The 16,600-nt window shown below is 42.5% G+C and overlaps 1 protein-coding gene across 1 annotated transcript in view; it reads left to right on the forward strand.

The window, feature by feature from the left end:
* Positions 1-16,600, forward strand: part of LOC121278118 (dynein heavy chain 8, axonemal-like) — a 2,067,071-nt gene that overhangs the window by 1,721,841 nt on the left and 328,630 nt on the right. Inside the window, 2 exon segments of the mRNA XM_041188205.1 lie at positions 828-992; positions 8,834-9,060. Coding sequence (XP_041044139.1) covers positions 828-992; positions 8,834-9,060 — 392 coding nt within the window.

The raw sequence follows: 16,600 nt of genomic DNA on the forward strand, positions 1-16,600 counted from the left end.
GATTTTTATTGAGTTCAAATTCCACTATCTGCCATGGCAGGATTCAAATGCAGGGCCCCAGAGCATTACCCTAGATCTCTGGGTTACTACTCCCATGACAATACTACTACACCATCGCCTCCCCCATCTTAAATGGTGCAGAAACCTCGTGGATCTGGCTTCTGGCAGTTCAGATGTCCATTCACCACACTTGATTTCACATTATTTGCTGTTTCAAGCATTACAATGCTTAAGTAAACATGTCAAAATAACTAAAATAAAAGCAAACTACTGCAAATGCTGGAGATCTGAAATAGAAAAACTGAAAATGCTGGAAAAGCTCAGCAGGTCTGGCAGCACTTGTTGCAAGAGAAACAGAGTTAACATTTCCAGTCCAATATGATTCTTCTTCAGAACTGAAGAGAGGTAGAAATGTAATGGGTTTTATGCTTTATGTCTTTAATGCTATCATTACTACTCCCTTTGCCTCTGATCCATGACATCTTTGTCATTTTATCTCTCTCACTCTCTAACCTGTCCCTGACTTTCGCTTTTTCTTCAACTACCCCTGCCCCTTTTTTCAACAGTACAAAACCCATCACATTTCTACCTCTGTTCTCTGAAGAAGAGTCATGTTGGACTTGAAACGTTAGCTCTGTTTCTCTCTCCACATATGCCACCAGACCTACTGAGTTTTTCCAGCACTTCCTGTTTTTATGTCGAAACAACGTACTGGAACAATAAATGATTACCTATTGCAATAAGCCATCTGAACAGATCAAAATTGAAGCCATTAACATGTATAAAGTATTGTAAATTTACATTGTTGTCCTTCTTCCCTTTGATAGGTGTCAAACTTATTTGCTCGGGATGAACTTGATGAGATTACTCAATCCCTGATTGCATCAATGAAGAAAGAAGCCCCTCGTATCCCTCCCACTTTTGACAATCTATACGAGTATTTTATTAATAGAGCCAGGATAAATCTGCATGTTGTCCTCTGCTTCTCCCCGGTCAGTTCCTCACCAGTACTATAAGTTCATAACCACAAATGTTAACTCAGTTTTGGTTTTCATTTGGTTTTCCATCCAATAAGAAGTTCTATTCTTTTTGCTTTGTGATTGGTCCCTGATAATCATGTGGTTTTACTGGTCTCAAGGCTAACAGGGACCAATCAAATCCAACAGTCAAAGATTAATTGAATTCCATTTTCTAAGAAGAAGCGTGGTTATTGGAAGCAGTGTGAACCATCTACAAGATGCGTTGCAGCAATTCACCAAGGTTCCTTAGACAGCACCTTCCTAACCCATGACCTCTACCACCTAGAAGGACAAGGGCAGCAGATGCATGAGAACACCATCATCTGCAAGTTCCCCTCCATGTCATACAACATCCTGACTTGAAACTATTTCGCCATTCCTTCAGGGTTGCTGCGCCAAATCCTGGAACTTCCTTCCTAACAGCACTGTGGGTGTCCCCAAAACACATGGACTGCAGCAGTTCAAGAAGAAAAGAGCAATTAGAGATGGACAATAAATGCTGGCCTGGCCAGAGATGCCCACATCTGATGAATGAATATTAAAAACAAAATTCCAATGTCCTATCTTTCTTTTGGCAGAAGATAGCAGAAACCCTGGCAGATATTTTACTCTTTAGTGTTCAGATAGAATACATACATTCTCTTTTAGGTGTGCAAGCTCATAAGTTGCAACATAAGAAACACAGAGAAGATAAGGCATGGGGTATGAAAGGAAATGTAGTTGCATGGAGAGATGTCCTGGCAACAGAGGGGCAGGTAGCCCTTTTGGATTGATGGAATATGGATACTTCCATTCCTCAGGGATCTCTTCCTGGACCTCCTTTGTTATCCATTTACATAAATAATTTTGCTAGAAGCATGAGAAGATTGATATTGAAATCTACAATTGATACCAAATTATGGACCATGACAAATTGTAAGAAATAATGCATGGGGATTTCAGGAGAACATGAACTAGATCTTGTAGAGAAGATATACAATTTACAGATTGTCCTACGGGTGGGAAATGTAATTGAAAATGCAAATGGCACTCTGGATTTTTTTATCTTGAGTTGTTAAATATAAAGACAAGGAAGTTATGTTGAATTTGTACAAACCAGATGTAATAGGTTTTAATCAAGTGTAGAAGCAGGGAAAGGTATGAGGTGGAGGGAGAAAAAAAGTGGAGGTCTGCCAAAGACTGGAAAGCAACAGAGAAAATAACAAAAGGGGCAATGGTGCAAGGCAAAACAAGGTGGTAATGGGACAAGGAACAAAATATGGGTCTGGAGGATGTGTAAGTGAAAAAAGCAGAATCATCACCAACAGCTATCATTTAAAAACAAAAGCAGAAGAAAATACATACAAACGCACACATGTGCGAAATAGAAGCAAACGTAGGCCATTTGGCTCCTCAAGCCTGCTCCGCCATTCATTAAGGTCATGGCTGATCTGTTTGTGTTTCGAATTCCACGTTCCCATCTACCCCCAATAACTTCGGGTTCCCTTGCCAAACAAGAACCTATCTACCTTTGCCTTAAAAATATTCAATGACCCTGCCTCCACTGCCTTCTGAGGCAGAGTTCCAAGTCACACAATCCTCTGATAGAAAAGTTTCCCCTCATCTCTGTCCTAAAAGGGCAACTGCTAGTTTTAAAACAGTTCCCCCTAGTCCTGGACTCACCCACAAGAGTAAACATCCTTTCCATATCCACCTTGTCAATATCGTTCAAGATCTTATATACTTCAATCAAATCACCCCTCAATCTTCTAAACTCCAGTGGAAACAAGCCCAGTCTGTCTAACCTTCCCTCATAAGACAACCCACTCATTCCTGGTATCAATCCAGTAACGCCCCTCAACCGCCTCCACTACATTTACATCCTTCCTTAAATAACGCACACAATATTCGAGATGTGGTCTCAACAATACCCTGTATAACTGAAGCATAACATTCTTACTTTTATGTCCAATTCCTCTCATAATAAAGGATAGCATTCCAATTGCCTTCTTAATTACTTGTCACAATTTTTTGTGACTCATGCACTAGAGCACCTAGATCCCTCTGCTGTTTGGAATTCTGCAGCCGTTCTCAATTTAAGTAATAATCTGCCAAAGTGAACAATTTCACATTTTTCCACAGTATACTCCATCTGCCATATTTTTGCCCATCCACTCAACCTATCTATGTCCATCTGCAACCTCCTCATGTCCTCTTCACAACATACTTTCCTAACTATCTTTGTGTCACTTGCAAAGTTGACTATCATGCTTTCACTCCCCTCATCTAAGTCATTGATATAAATCATAAAAAGCTGAGGCACCAGCACAGACTCCTTAAAGACTCCACTCATCACATCCTTCCAATCAGACAAAGATCCATTTATGCATACTCTCTGTTTTCTGCCAGCCAGCCAATCTCCTATCCATGCTAATATGTTACTCCCTACACCATGAGCTTTTATTTTCTGCAATAACCTTTGAAGTGGCACCTTATCAAATGCCTTCTGAAAATCCAAGTACAGCACATATACAGGCTCCCCTTTATCCACAGTGCATGTTATTCCTTCAAAGAACTCCAATAAATTGATTAAACACAAATTCTCTTTCACAAAACCATGCTGACTCTTCCCGATTACCTTGAGTTCCTCTAAGTGCCCAGCTATCACCTCCTTAATAATCAATTCTAACACCTTCCTCATAACAGATGTCAAGCTAACTGGCCTATAGCTTCCTGTTTTCTGCCTTCCTGCCTTCTTGAATAGAGGGGTTATATTTGCTACTTTCCAGTCTGATCAAACCTTTCCAGTATATAGTAAGTTTTGAAAAATTAATACCAACACATCTACCACCTCATTAGCTACCTCTTTTAAGACCCTAGGATGAAGTCCATCAGGACCCAGAGACTTGTCAGCCCACAGCTCTATTAGTTTGCTCAATAATGCTTCCCTAGAGATTGTAGTTTCACCAAGTTAGTCTCTCCCGTCCACCTTCTGATTTATAGCTATTGCTGGAAAAATTTTTGTATCCTCTATATTGAAGACAGAAGCAGTGTATTTGTTTCCACCATTGCACCCACCATTTCCTTATTATCTACTATTAACTCCCCATTCACATTCTCTAGAGGACCAACACTCTGTTAAATTTCTTTTTACGTTTTTAAATGCCTGTAGAAACTCTTGCTATCCATTTTTACATTTCTAGCTCGCTTCCACTCATTCTAATTTCTTACTCCTGATTAACCTTTTAGTCATTCTCTGCCATTCTTTATATTCTGACCAATCATTTGACCTACCACTCATCTTTGTGCAGTTATATGCTTTTTCCTAGGTAACCTCAGATAGTGGGGCCTCCCTTTAGAATTTTTCTTTTTATTGCGAATACACTTATTCTGAGAATTCTGAAATATCCCCTTAAACGTCTGCCACTGCTTCTCTATTGATCTGTCCCCTAGCAGTTCACTTCAGTTAGCTCAGCTTTCATGCCCACATTGTTGCCCTCATTTAAGTTTAAAATACTAGTCTTAGACCCACTCTTCTCCCTTTCAAACTGGATGTAAAATTTAATCATATTGTGGTTGCTGCTACCTAGGGGTGTCTTTACTCTGAGGTCATTAATTAATCCTATCACATTACACAATACCACGTCTAGTATAACCTGCTCTCTGGTTGGTTCTGGAACTTGCTTCTCTCAGAAACTATCTTGAAAGCATTCTATGAACTCCTCATCCAGGTTACTATTGCCAGTCTGATTTTTCTAGTTTATATGTAGATTAAAATCACCCATTGTTATTGCTCTCCCTTTATCACAAGCAACCAATATTTCTTCTTGTATACTTTGTCCTAACTACTTTTAAGTGTCTGAAGACCACTCTCACTTTCCCTGACTATTCTTTATCTCTATCCAAACTAATTCTACATCCTGATCTCCTGAACCAAGGTCATCTCTAACTATTGCACCAACCCCATCCTTGATTAACCCTCAGCCCTCAGCCTTTACCTAGCTTCTTATTCTTCTTGAATGTCGTATGCCCCTCAATATTCCGGACCCAACACTTGTCATCCTGCAGCCATGTCTCCGTAATGGCTATCAGATCGTATTTATTTAATTCAGTGTGTGCTATCAATTCATTTACTTTGTTACAAATGCTACACGCATTCAGATATAGAGCCTTTAGTTTTGTCTTTCTTTATCTTTGTAATATCTAGTCTTGATTATTGGTATATTCTTAGATTTAATCACTCTGTCCTTTCCTGCTATTCTATGACCCTCACTTGCCACATTACTGTAATGGTGTCCTGCCTTGATTCTACCCCTTGATTTGCCACATCTACCCAACCCTGATCCCTCACCCCTCAACCTTGTTTAGTTTAAAGCCCGCTCTACTTCCCTAGTTATGCGATTGGCAAGAACACTCACCCCAGCATGGTTCAGGTGTAAACAGTCCCAACGGTACAGCCCCCACATTCCCCAGTACTGGTGCCAGTATCCCACAAACTGGAACCCACTTCTCCCACACCAGTCTTTGAGCCATGTATTCATCTCTCTAATCTTATTTGCCCTGTGGCTCAGGTAATAATCCAGAGATTATTATCTTTAAGGTTCCACTTCTTAAATTGGTACCTAGCTCCTCATACTGACTATGCAGAGCCTCCTTCTTTGTCCCGCCTATGTTGATGGTACCTACATGGACCATGACGACTGGATCCTCTCCCTCCCACTTCAAGTTCCTCTCCAGCCTTGAGCAGATATCGTGAATAAAAGCAAAATACTGAAGATGCTGGAAATCTAAAATAAAAACAGAAAGTGCTGGAAAAACTCAGCAGGTCTAACAGCCTCTGTGGAGAGAAAAAAGGACAGTTAATATTTTGAGTCTGTATGACTCGAAACATTAACTTTTTTTTCTCTCTCCACAGATGCAGATATCGTGAACCCTGGCACCGGGCAGGCAACACAGCTTTCTGGACTTTGTCTTTGCTGCAGAGAACAGTATCAATCCCCTTCACTATACTGTCGCCAACTACCACCACATTCCTGTTTGCTCTCCCCGCTTAAACAGCTTCCTGTACCATGGTGCCAATGGCTGGCCTGCTCATCCACCTTGCAGACCTCACTTTCATCCACACAGGTTGTGAGCACATCAAACCTGTATGGCAATTGCAAAGTCTGAGGCTTCTCCACTACTGTCTGCTCAGTCCCATTAACTACCTCACTGACAGTCACATCCTCCTGTCCCTCACTGCTGACCAAAACAGATGGTCCTATTCTGAGAAGCGTGACGGTCTTCTGGAACAGTGTCCAGGTATTTCTCCCCCTGTCTGCAGTTCGGCTTCCAGATCAATAATCCTGATCCAGAATTCCTCACGCTGCTTACACTTTCTGCAGACGTGTTTGTCCTGGATTGCCTTGGTGTCCAAAAGTCCCTACATTTCACAGCTGTAACATAGCACCTGTACTGCCATGGTTACCTGTTATTTAGTTCACTTAATTTCATTACTCACTTAATTAACTTAGGATAATTCCTATGTATGCCACACCTTTTTCCCCCATGCACCGAATTCCCACATAAATCTAATTCGCTCCTCTCTCCAGCATAGTTAACTGTCTCCTCACACGCCCCTTACTGATCATGCAGTTTGGAAAGCCTGTCTCTTTTTCAACCCTCTGATGAGTCACTAGCTAATTTACCTTCCTGCTACAGTGATTCACACCACTTGAACCAACTGCTTTCAGGTAATTGACAGATAACTGCCACTCCAGGCAGTTCTCTTAACGAAAACAAAAACAGAATTACCTGGAAAAACTCAGCAGGTCTGGCAGCATCGGCGGAGAAGAAAAGAGTTGACGTTTCGAGTCCTCATGACCCTTCGACAGAGCTTGCGTTCGAGTCAAGGCAGCCCCTCACCACCCCTGCCCCCCACCCCCCCACCCCCACCCAACCCCACCCTGTCCTCTTCCTGCCCGAGATCAACTTTTCTTCATTTCCGGTTTAAAAATTGAGGCTGAGTGGGAAATGACCCTTAAGTGACCATTAATTGGTCATTTAAGGGCCTCGATTGGGCCAAGGTCGGGTTTCCCATCCAAGGCCCTTCCTGCCCCAGCGTAAAACCGCGGTGCAGTTGGGGCAGGCGGGAACCTAGAGTAAATCCTGTCCATGCAATTTCACGCCCCCCACCATCTCAGAACCCCCGGGGGGGAGCGTGACATTCTAGCCTGGGTGTGGGAATGGGATGGAGTTTTAAAGTGACATGCATGCGGATTATTCCAGAGATGTTCCACCAAGTGGCCACCTAAACTGTGTTTGGTCTCCCTAGTGTCGAGGATACTGCATCAGGAGCAACAAATACAGTGCACAAAATTGAAAGAAATACATCTAAATCACAGTTTTATCTGGAAGAAATGTTTTGGGCCTTGGAAAGGAGGAGGTAAAAGGGCAGGTGTTACACCTCCTGCACTTGCATTTGAAGCTGCTGTGGTAAGGGGGTGTCTGATGGGTAGGGGTGGTTGAGGAGTGGACCAGCATATTGTGAAGGGACCAGTTCCTTCAGAATGCTTTTTTTTTAAATTCAGGTCAAGAGGAACCAAGGGGAAAGGGCTGAAAGCAGAAATGTGGGAAATAAAAAGTTCCATAAAAGTCTGAGTGTTGCAGTGGGAGTTCAGATTAATGTTATGCAAATTCAGCTTTCTGCTATGCAAGCTCAGACAGCAGTTGTCATGGCTGTGGATAGCAGTGTTCAAGTGGTCTTGCAGAGTGTCATAGTGGTCCAGCAACCTACCCTCCTACAGATTATTAGGATTGTTGAAGGCGATACCTCTAAGGAGTCGCAGTGGTTCCATGGAGCAGGAGCCTGCTATCCTTTCTCAGGATGACAGCAGCTGGGAATGGTATTTGCCACACAGCCTGAAGATTGTCCAGGCCTTGCTGCATTGGGCCAGGAATGCTCATTATCTGAGGAGTTGTGAGTAGAATTGAACACTGTGCAATCATCAGCAAACATCCCAACTTCTGACATGATGGAGGTAAGGTCAATGATGAAATATTTGGAGATGATTGGGCCTGGGGCACTACAGCAATGTCTTGGGCTGTGATGATTGGCCTCCAGCAACCACAACCATCTTGTTTTGTGTTAGCTATGACTCCAACCAGTGAAGAGTTTTTGTCCTGATTTCCATTGACTTCAATTTTGCAAGGGTTCCTTGAAGTCAAGGGCAGTTACTTTCAACTCAGCTCTGGAACTCAGCTCATTTTTCCATGTTTGGACTAAGGCTGTAATGTGTACTGGAGCTAAATATCCCTGGTGGAACCCAAACTGAGCATCGGTGAGCAGGTTATTTCTGAGTAAGTGCTGCTTAATAACACTATCAGCTACACTTTCCATTGCTTTTCTGATGACTGATGGATTGTAATTAGCCAGATTGCATTTGCCCCATTTTTATGTTAAACCTATAAAGCCTTATTAAAGTATTTAAATTGCCAGCCTGATTCCTCGGAGAGGGCTGGCTGGCCACCTTCTGTCTGGCTTCCATTAAATGCAGAAGTGGATGAGTAGGATCTGGGTTGGGATCAAATTTTGAGATTTTTCAAAGTTACTACCTGGTTTGACCCTTGCTCACATGTTTTTAGGGCTTTAATTCGACCTGCTTCCTGTTTTACTCATCCACAGGTGCTGCCCAACCTGCTGAATATTTCCACTATCTTTTGTTTATATTTCAGATATCTAGCTTCCACAGTATTCTTTTTTCCTTTTGTATCATTGTAGAGTGGCTAGTTTATTTAAAAACATGAATTTTTAATGCATATTTCTAAGCCAGCTGTTCCTTTTGTTTTGATGTTAGGTTGGTGAAAAGTTTCGATCACGTGCACTAAAGTTCCCTGGTCTGATCTCTGGTTGCACTATGGATTGGTTCAGCCGTTGGCCAAGAGAGGCATTGGTTGCTGTCTCTAACTATTTCCTTTCTGGCTTTTACATTGCTTGCTCAGACGAGGTCAAAACCCAACTTGTGGCAACAATGGGTGTCTTTCATGACAGGGTCTATCAAACATGCGAGGACTATTTTCAGAGGTATGTTTTGATTAGCATTGATTGATTTATTGATGACATTTAAAAACAGTAGAAACTGAGGCTGGTCAACTTGATTAATTTTTCAGTTTCTGTTTTAAACAAATGGTGAAATCTACAATTTACAAGTACTTCATCACACAGGTGCTAGTTTCATAAATAGGCAATGTCAACAAAGACCACTCTTTGGACTTTTTAGCCCAGCAAGGATGTTCCTGAGAGGAAATCTTTATATGATGTATATATAGATGGTAGATAAAGGTATTGAAAAAGTAAATCTGGTATATTATTTTGAATTAAATTGTGAGATTAGGATAAAGAGGCATTGTTTCAACCTTGGAAAAGTTAGATTTAAAACTGATACCATCTAGTCTTTTGCACAGGGAATAATCAACACTTAGGAATGGACCTCTGGTAGAGCAGTAAAGGCAAAACTCCTGGAAACACAAAAGGAACAATTTGATGCTGCATTGTGGAATTTAGAATCTTTCTGGATGGATGATCAATGAATTATCACAGCCATAATTATCCTGAGATTACTTCTTCCTGGTCAATTAATTTTGCATCAGCAATTTTTCTCATATTATGAACAATTTCTTTCAGAAAAACCTGAATAAAAACTGTTAAATCTCCCCTTAACCATCTCTGCTCTCAGGGGGACAATCCCAGCTTCTCTAGTCCCCTAGTCTCTCCATCTAACTGAAATCTCACTCCTGGTACCATTTGAGTGAACCTCTCAGCCTCTGCAAGGCCTTGACATCCTTCCTATAGTGCGGCACCTGAATAAATCACAATACTCCATCTAAGGCCTAACTAGTTTTTATCTGATCCAATTTCTCTATGCCCTTTTCCTTTACTGCGGCAGCATCCTTTCCTTTAGTGAAGACATTAGTAAATTACATATTTAGCATTGTAGCCATGCCCTATGCCTTTTTAAGATTTCCTTTTTGTTCGTTTTGCAGCACCATCCTTCCTATCCACGTTTTTACTATTTATATGTTGAGAAAAGATGTTAGTGTTTCCTATCATGTAATTTGCTAGTCTTTTCCCATATACTCTCTTTGCCCTACTTATTTTCCGTTTCACTTTTTTTTCTGGCCACAAAATCTTATTGCACAACACTGGCATTATCAGCACTGTGAGCACAGTGTCAAGTCTAAAATGGTGTAGGTGGTGCACGCACAAGCTTATGCTGCAGGCTGCACCAGATGTCATTTTGAGCAGGTTCCTAGTGAGGGCAGTAGAAGTGCGCAGTGGAAGTATGAAGGATAGGCAGATCATTAGCTTAGCAATAACCTGTTCACTGATGCCCAGTTTGGGTTCCGCCAGGGTCAGTCAGCTCCTGACCTCATTACAGCCTTGGTTCAAACATGGACAAAAGAGCTGAACTCCCAAGATGAGATGAGAATGACTGCCCTTAACACCAGGCAGCATTTGACCAAGTGTGGCATCAAGGAGCCTGAAACAAACTGGAGTCAATGGGAATCATGGGGAAAATGCTCCACTGGTTGGAGTCATACCTAGCACAAGGAAGATGGCTGTGGCTGTTGGAGGTCAATCATCTCTGTTCCTAGAAATCACTGCAGGAGTTCCTCAGGGTAGTGTCTTCAGCCCATCAATGACCTTCCATCATAAGGTCAGAAGTAGGGATGTTCGCTGATTATTGCACAATGTTGAACACCATTCGCAACTCAGATGCTGAAACAGTCCATGTCCAAATGCAGTCCATGTCCAAATATCCAGGCTTGGGCTGACAAGTGACAAGTAACATTCGTGCAATACAAGTGCCAGGTAATGACCATCTCCAACAAGAATAACTATTGCCCCTTGACATTCAATGGCATTACCATCACTGAATCCCCCATTATCAACATCCTGAGGTCACCATTGACCAGAAACTGAACTGGACTAGCCATATAAATACTGTGGCTACAAGAGCAGGTCAAAGGCTAGGAATCCTGCAGCAAGTAACTCACCTTCTGACTCCCCAAAGCCTGTCCACCATCTACAAGGCACAAGTCAGCAGTGTGATGGAATACTTTCCACTTCCCTGGATGAGTGCAGCTCCCACAACACTCAAGAAGCTTGACACCATCCAGTTAAAGCAGCCTGCTTAATTGCCACCACATTCACAAATATTCACTGCCTCCACTACTGACGCACAGTGGCAGCAGTGTGTGCCATCTACAAGATTCATTGGAGGATCTAACCAAGGCTCCTTAGACAGTACCTTCCAAACCCATGACCACTACAATCTGGAAGGATAAGAACAGCAGACAGATGTGAACACCACCACCTGGAAGTTCCTCTCCAAGCCACTCCCCACCCTGACTTGGAAATATATCGCCGTTCCTTTGCTGTCACCGGGTCAAAATCCTGGAACTCCCTTCCTAACAGCACTGTGGGTGTACCTACCCCACATGGCCTGTAGCAGTTCAGGAAGGCAACTCACCACCACCTTCTTGACAGCAATTAGTGATGGGCGATAATTGCTGGCCTAGCCAGCGACACCCACATCATATGAATTAATAAAAATAAATGTGTCAGTCAGCGTGTAATGCTGATTTGACTCTAGCAGTATTTCTTCAACCTCAACGCTCCAATTATTCCCATTCAGAGCCTCATATAGCTGAGCATGTATTCAATGACAGGAAGAGCCCCATCAGCATTATTTAAAGGGCTCACCAGGTTAATTGCTGATTGATATCTGTTGGCTATTGTTGACCTATTTAAAGTGTTTGATAGATTGCACTACTATTTAAAGTTAGCAATGTCTACGGGGAGTCGTGTGGCATTTGGTGAATGCCTTGGTTCTCTCATCAAAGGTCCTTCTCACTTACTTTGCTGCTGTAGCTTCTATCCCTGTTGGCTGTATCTTGACAGAGAAAATTAGGACATGCCACACATAATATTACAAGCTTCTCAAAGAGAGGGTAGAAGGAGAAAGAGTGGGAGGGGGAGAACAGCTCTTAGCAGAGGGCCATATCTACCCAGGATCTTCAGTTAATCTTAATCTTATGTCAACCTCAGCAAGGAACAGCTTATGCCATCATTGTTTAATTCGGGAAGTGCTCACTAATATATGCCACCTATTGCAGACAGACTTTCAGCCTCAGAGCAGGTGGTGCTGCAAGTGACTGTAAAAGTACCCAGAGTCTTCAACTTTTCACATCAGCCTCCTTCCACACTAGACTAGGCAACATCTCCAAAATCTTATTGTTTGCTATTCACTGATAAGGGAAGCCGCTAATGCTCTGCATGCAGAGAGAGAAACAGGTGGACTGAGTGTATGCAATGGCACGGACTTCCTGATTGTACAAGTTGCCATTACAGGTGAACATCAGTGAGCTTGCTCAGTATCCAGGCAGCAGCCCTTATTCTGTGGCAGCAGGTTGTTCCATCAGAATTTGAGCCATCACAAGAAACTAGGTCGTGGCTACTGGGATAGTAGTCAACGAGGAGTTTCCACTGACCACCTGACTCATCACTCTGGTGCATAAACCATGCACAGATGCGCAGCATTCATGTAATTAGAGCCATGTCAAACCTTGGAATGCTTAAGCTGTGCTTCGGCTGCCTGGGCCACTCTGGAGAAGCCCTGCAGTATGCTGCAGAGTGTGTATCACAATTTAGCATGGTCTGCTGCATCCTGCATAACCTCAGTGTCATGTATATAAAAAGCAGCTGAGGAGGAGGAGGGATGACTAAAAAATCTCCTTCCCAGCTGAGTTGAATACTACCTGAATTCTCTGCTCACCAGCATTCCCTCTGTTACTGACCATCGCAACTACCTCTTGGCTACAAAGCTGAAATAAAAGCCACCATAAAAGAAATATTCCAAACCAACTTTATCAATCAAACCATTCAGCATTTTATACAAAATTCAATTCTTATTTTTTTCCATTCCTTTCCATGTCTTTGCCTGTTCTGTGGTTTCTGCTTGTGTTGCAATGGAAGCTGAGACATCAACTATCAGACTCTCCATGATGGTTTGGTCCACAAGTTTGGTAATGGAGTTCGCTCCAATTCCACACCAGAAATGACAACTCCAAGTTCTGTGCAAAGCCCTGTACATTATTGGTGATGGGTCCTTCTGTGCTCCTTGACAATGACACACGTTTACTAGCAGAGCTGTCACTGCACCAAACATTATGGCCTGAATTTTCACTCCTGGGTTTGGAGCCATGAGTGGCGACAATTCCTCACTCCATGAACCACACCCAGGAAAAAGTGCCCTCAAAGCTCTGATTTTCATTCCAGGGGAACAGGGTGAAATGGGAACAAAAACAGGAAATGCTGGAAAAACTCAGCAGGTCTAGCAGCATCTGTGGAGAGAGAAACAGAGTTAACGTTTTGAGTCCGTATGACCCTTCTTCAGAGCAGGGGAAATGGGAGTCATGCCTACTACCCCTGGAACAGTTCAGAGGCAGCACAGGGATTGTCAGGTGTGGAGGTGGGCTGGGCAAAAAGGCCCACCTCGGTGCTCCGGCACTGTGCAAAAACAGAATAAAACCAAAAACTGTCCTCCAGGCATCACCCCTCACATCCCCTTACCCACCTATTCCACCTCTCCCCCCAACCCACAGACTTCCCATGCCCCATCCATGCCAACCCTTGCTACCTCAGGCTCCTCCACCCAATCCCTGTGGCTGCTCACACCCTCCATGCTAACATATGCCTACCCCTCTATCCAGCCTCCTGTGACCCTTTGTAGCCCCTGCACCAACTCATGCCAACCCATGTTCCTACCCTCCATGTTAACTCACCCAGTGTCTACCATGGGTGGACCTCAGGAACCATGCTGAGATTAAATACAGTTCTTAAGTTTCTATTGCTGAATTCACTATTTAAAAAAAACACTTTTTGATTTTAAAAAATCACTACATTTAACTTCCTTTAATTCTTAAAAGAACAAACATTTGTCTTTAAGATCCAACTTCAAAGGCTTTATAGGCACTTGGAGCTGTCAGTCAAACCTTTAACTGACCAGGTATCCCACTGTGATAATGATAGGTTGTGAAATCAGTCATTTAGCACTAATCCCGTAATGGTAGCATTCAGGCTTATGTCAACAGACAGTGAAATATTAAGCACTAATTTTTTTAACAGACAGTTTATTTCTTCAAATATTTAAAGGGCAGGAGATTTAAAAGTCTTAACAGCTTGACTGCTCCATTTGGCAGCTCTGCTGACAATTCCGTTTGACAGCGCCTTTTGATAGCTTCCATTGACAGCTCCCTTTGACAGCTCTATTGACAATGGCAATGAGCTTGACAGTTCCAATGAGTTTATTCACTTTTACACACATTCATGTCCGCTGTTAACAATCTCAAAGGGCACTCGACTTCTCCCAAAGGGCACAAGACCATATCCAAAAGGGTACCTTACCTCTCCAAAAGGGTATCCTACCTCACCAAAAACTCCAATTAGACCATAGACCATAATCGTAGAAGCAGAAGTAGGCCATTTGGCCCATTGAGTCTGCTCCGCCATTCAATGAGATTATGGCTGATCTGATAATTCTCAACTCCACTTTCCTGTCTTTTCCCCATCACCCTTGATTCCCTTAATGATTAAATATCTGCCTTTCTCAGCCTTGAATATACTTAATGACCCAGCCTCTACGGCCCTCTGCGGTAAAGAATTCCACAGATTCACTATGCTCTGAGAGAAGAAATTTCTCCTCATCTCTGTCTTAAATGGGTGACCCCTTACTCTGAGATTATACCCTCTGGTCCTAGAATCTCCCACAAGGGGGAACAACCTCTCAGCATCTACCCTGTCAAGCCACCTAAGAATTTTTTTATGTTTCAATAAGGTCGCCTCTCATTCTTCTAAACTCCAAAGAGTACAGGCCCAATCTACTCAACCTTTCTTCATAAGAAAATCCCTCCATACCCGGGATCAACCTAGTGAACCTTCTCTGGACTGCCTGCAATGCCAGTGCCAGACCTTCTCCTACCAGGACTAATGTGCACACATCATATTTTCTTGTGAAAATCAGATCAGACTGAAGGCAGCTACACTTTTACATGTGCAGCTTCCTCCGTGAGCCATGGATGTGTAAAATTTGATCTGTTCTGTTTGCCACACCCAAGCATAAATGGTGGAGACTGAGTTCAGGGACCCGAATTCCAGATTCAAGCCTCTTCAGCCTTTATTTATTCATTCATGGGCTATGGGCACACTGTCTAGGCCAGCATTTATTGCCCATCCATAATTTCCCTTGAAAAGGTGGTGGTGAGCCACCTTCTTGAACCTCTGCAGTCTATGTGATGTAGGTACACCCACAATGCTGTTAGGGAAAGAGACCCAGTGACAGTGAAGGAAATGCGATATATTTCCAAGCCAGGATGGTGTTTGACTTGGAGGGGAATTTCCAGCTGGTGGTGTTCCCATGCTGCCCTTGACCTTCTAGGTGGTAGAGGTCATGGATTTGGAAGGTGATGTTGAAGGAACCTTGGTGAGTTGCTGCAATGCATCTTGTAGATAGTACACACTGTTGCTTCTGTGCAACAGTGGAGGGATTGAATGTTTTAAGGTGAGAGAATATAACAGTAAACTTGCCAGGAGTATAAAAACAGATTGTAAGAGCTTCTGCAAGACTGCAAAAATAGAAGATCAAGGCAGAAGTAATCATTCGCGCATGAGAGGCTGAGGCAGATATAATGAGGGATAAGGAAATGGCACAACATTAAACAAATATTTTGAATCTGTTTTCAAAGTGTAAGACACAATAAAATACCAAAATTATTGAGGAACCTAGAGGTTAATGAGAGGGATGAACTTAAAGTAATTAAGATCAATAGAGGAACAATACTCAAGAAACTAACAGATTAAAAGCAAATTTCCTGAGCCTAATGGCCTATATCCTAGGGTTTTAAAAGAATTGACAGCAGAGATAGTGGATGCATTGGTTGTAATCGTCCAATATTCCTTAGATTCTACAACAATCCCAGTGATGTGGAAGGTGGCCAATATAGCTGTGCTATTCAAGGAAGGTGGGACAGAGAAATCTGAAACTCCAGTAAGCCTTGACAGCTGGAATCTATTAATAAGGAGGTGTTAACAGGGTACTTTGAAAATCTTAACATGATTAGGATGAAGGGCAAATTGTGTTTGACAAATTTAGTCGTTTTTTTAAGGGTAGATAAAGGGGCACCAGTGGATGTAGTATACATGGAATTCCAAAAGACATCTGACAAGATGCCACGTAAAAGACATTTACACAAGATAAGGGCATAGATAGAGGATTTGCTGATGGACAGAGAACAGATATAAACAAGGCATTTTCAAATTGGCAGACTACAACTTGTGGACTGCCATTTAGATCAGTGCTGGGACCTTAGCTATTTACATCCCACATTTATGACTTAGGCCAAAGAGACTGAGAGTGATGTATCTAATTTTGCTGATGATACAAAGCTAGGTGGGACAGTAAGCTATGAGGAGGACACAAACAGCTTGCAAAGGGATATAGGCCTTTCCAGCAATGCTGATATAAATAAAAAGACAGGTTAGGTTTGTGGGCATTAAGGTGGAA

This window comes from Carcharodon carcharias, chromosome 5, assembly GCF_017639515.1.
Source record: "Carcharodon carcharias isolate sCarCar2 chromosome 5, sCarCar2.pri, whole genome shotgun sequence".
NCBI lineage: Eukaryota > Metazoa > Chordata > Chondrichthyes > Lamniformes > Lamnidae > Carcharodon > Carcharodon carcharias.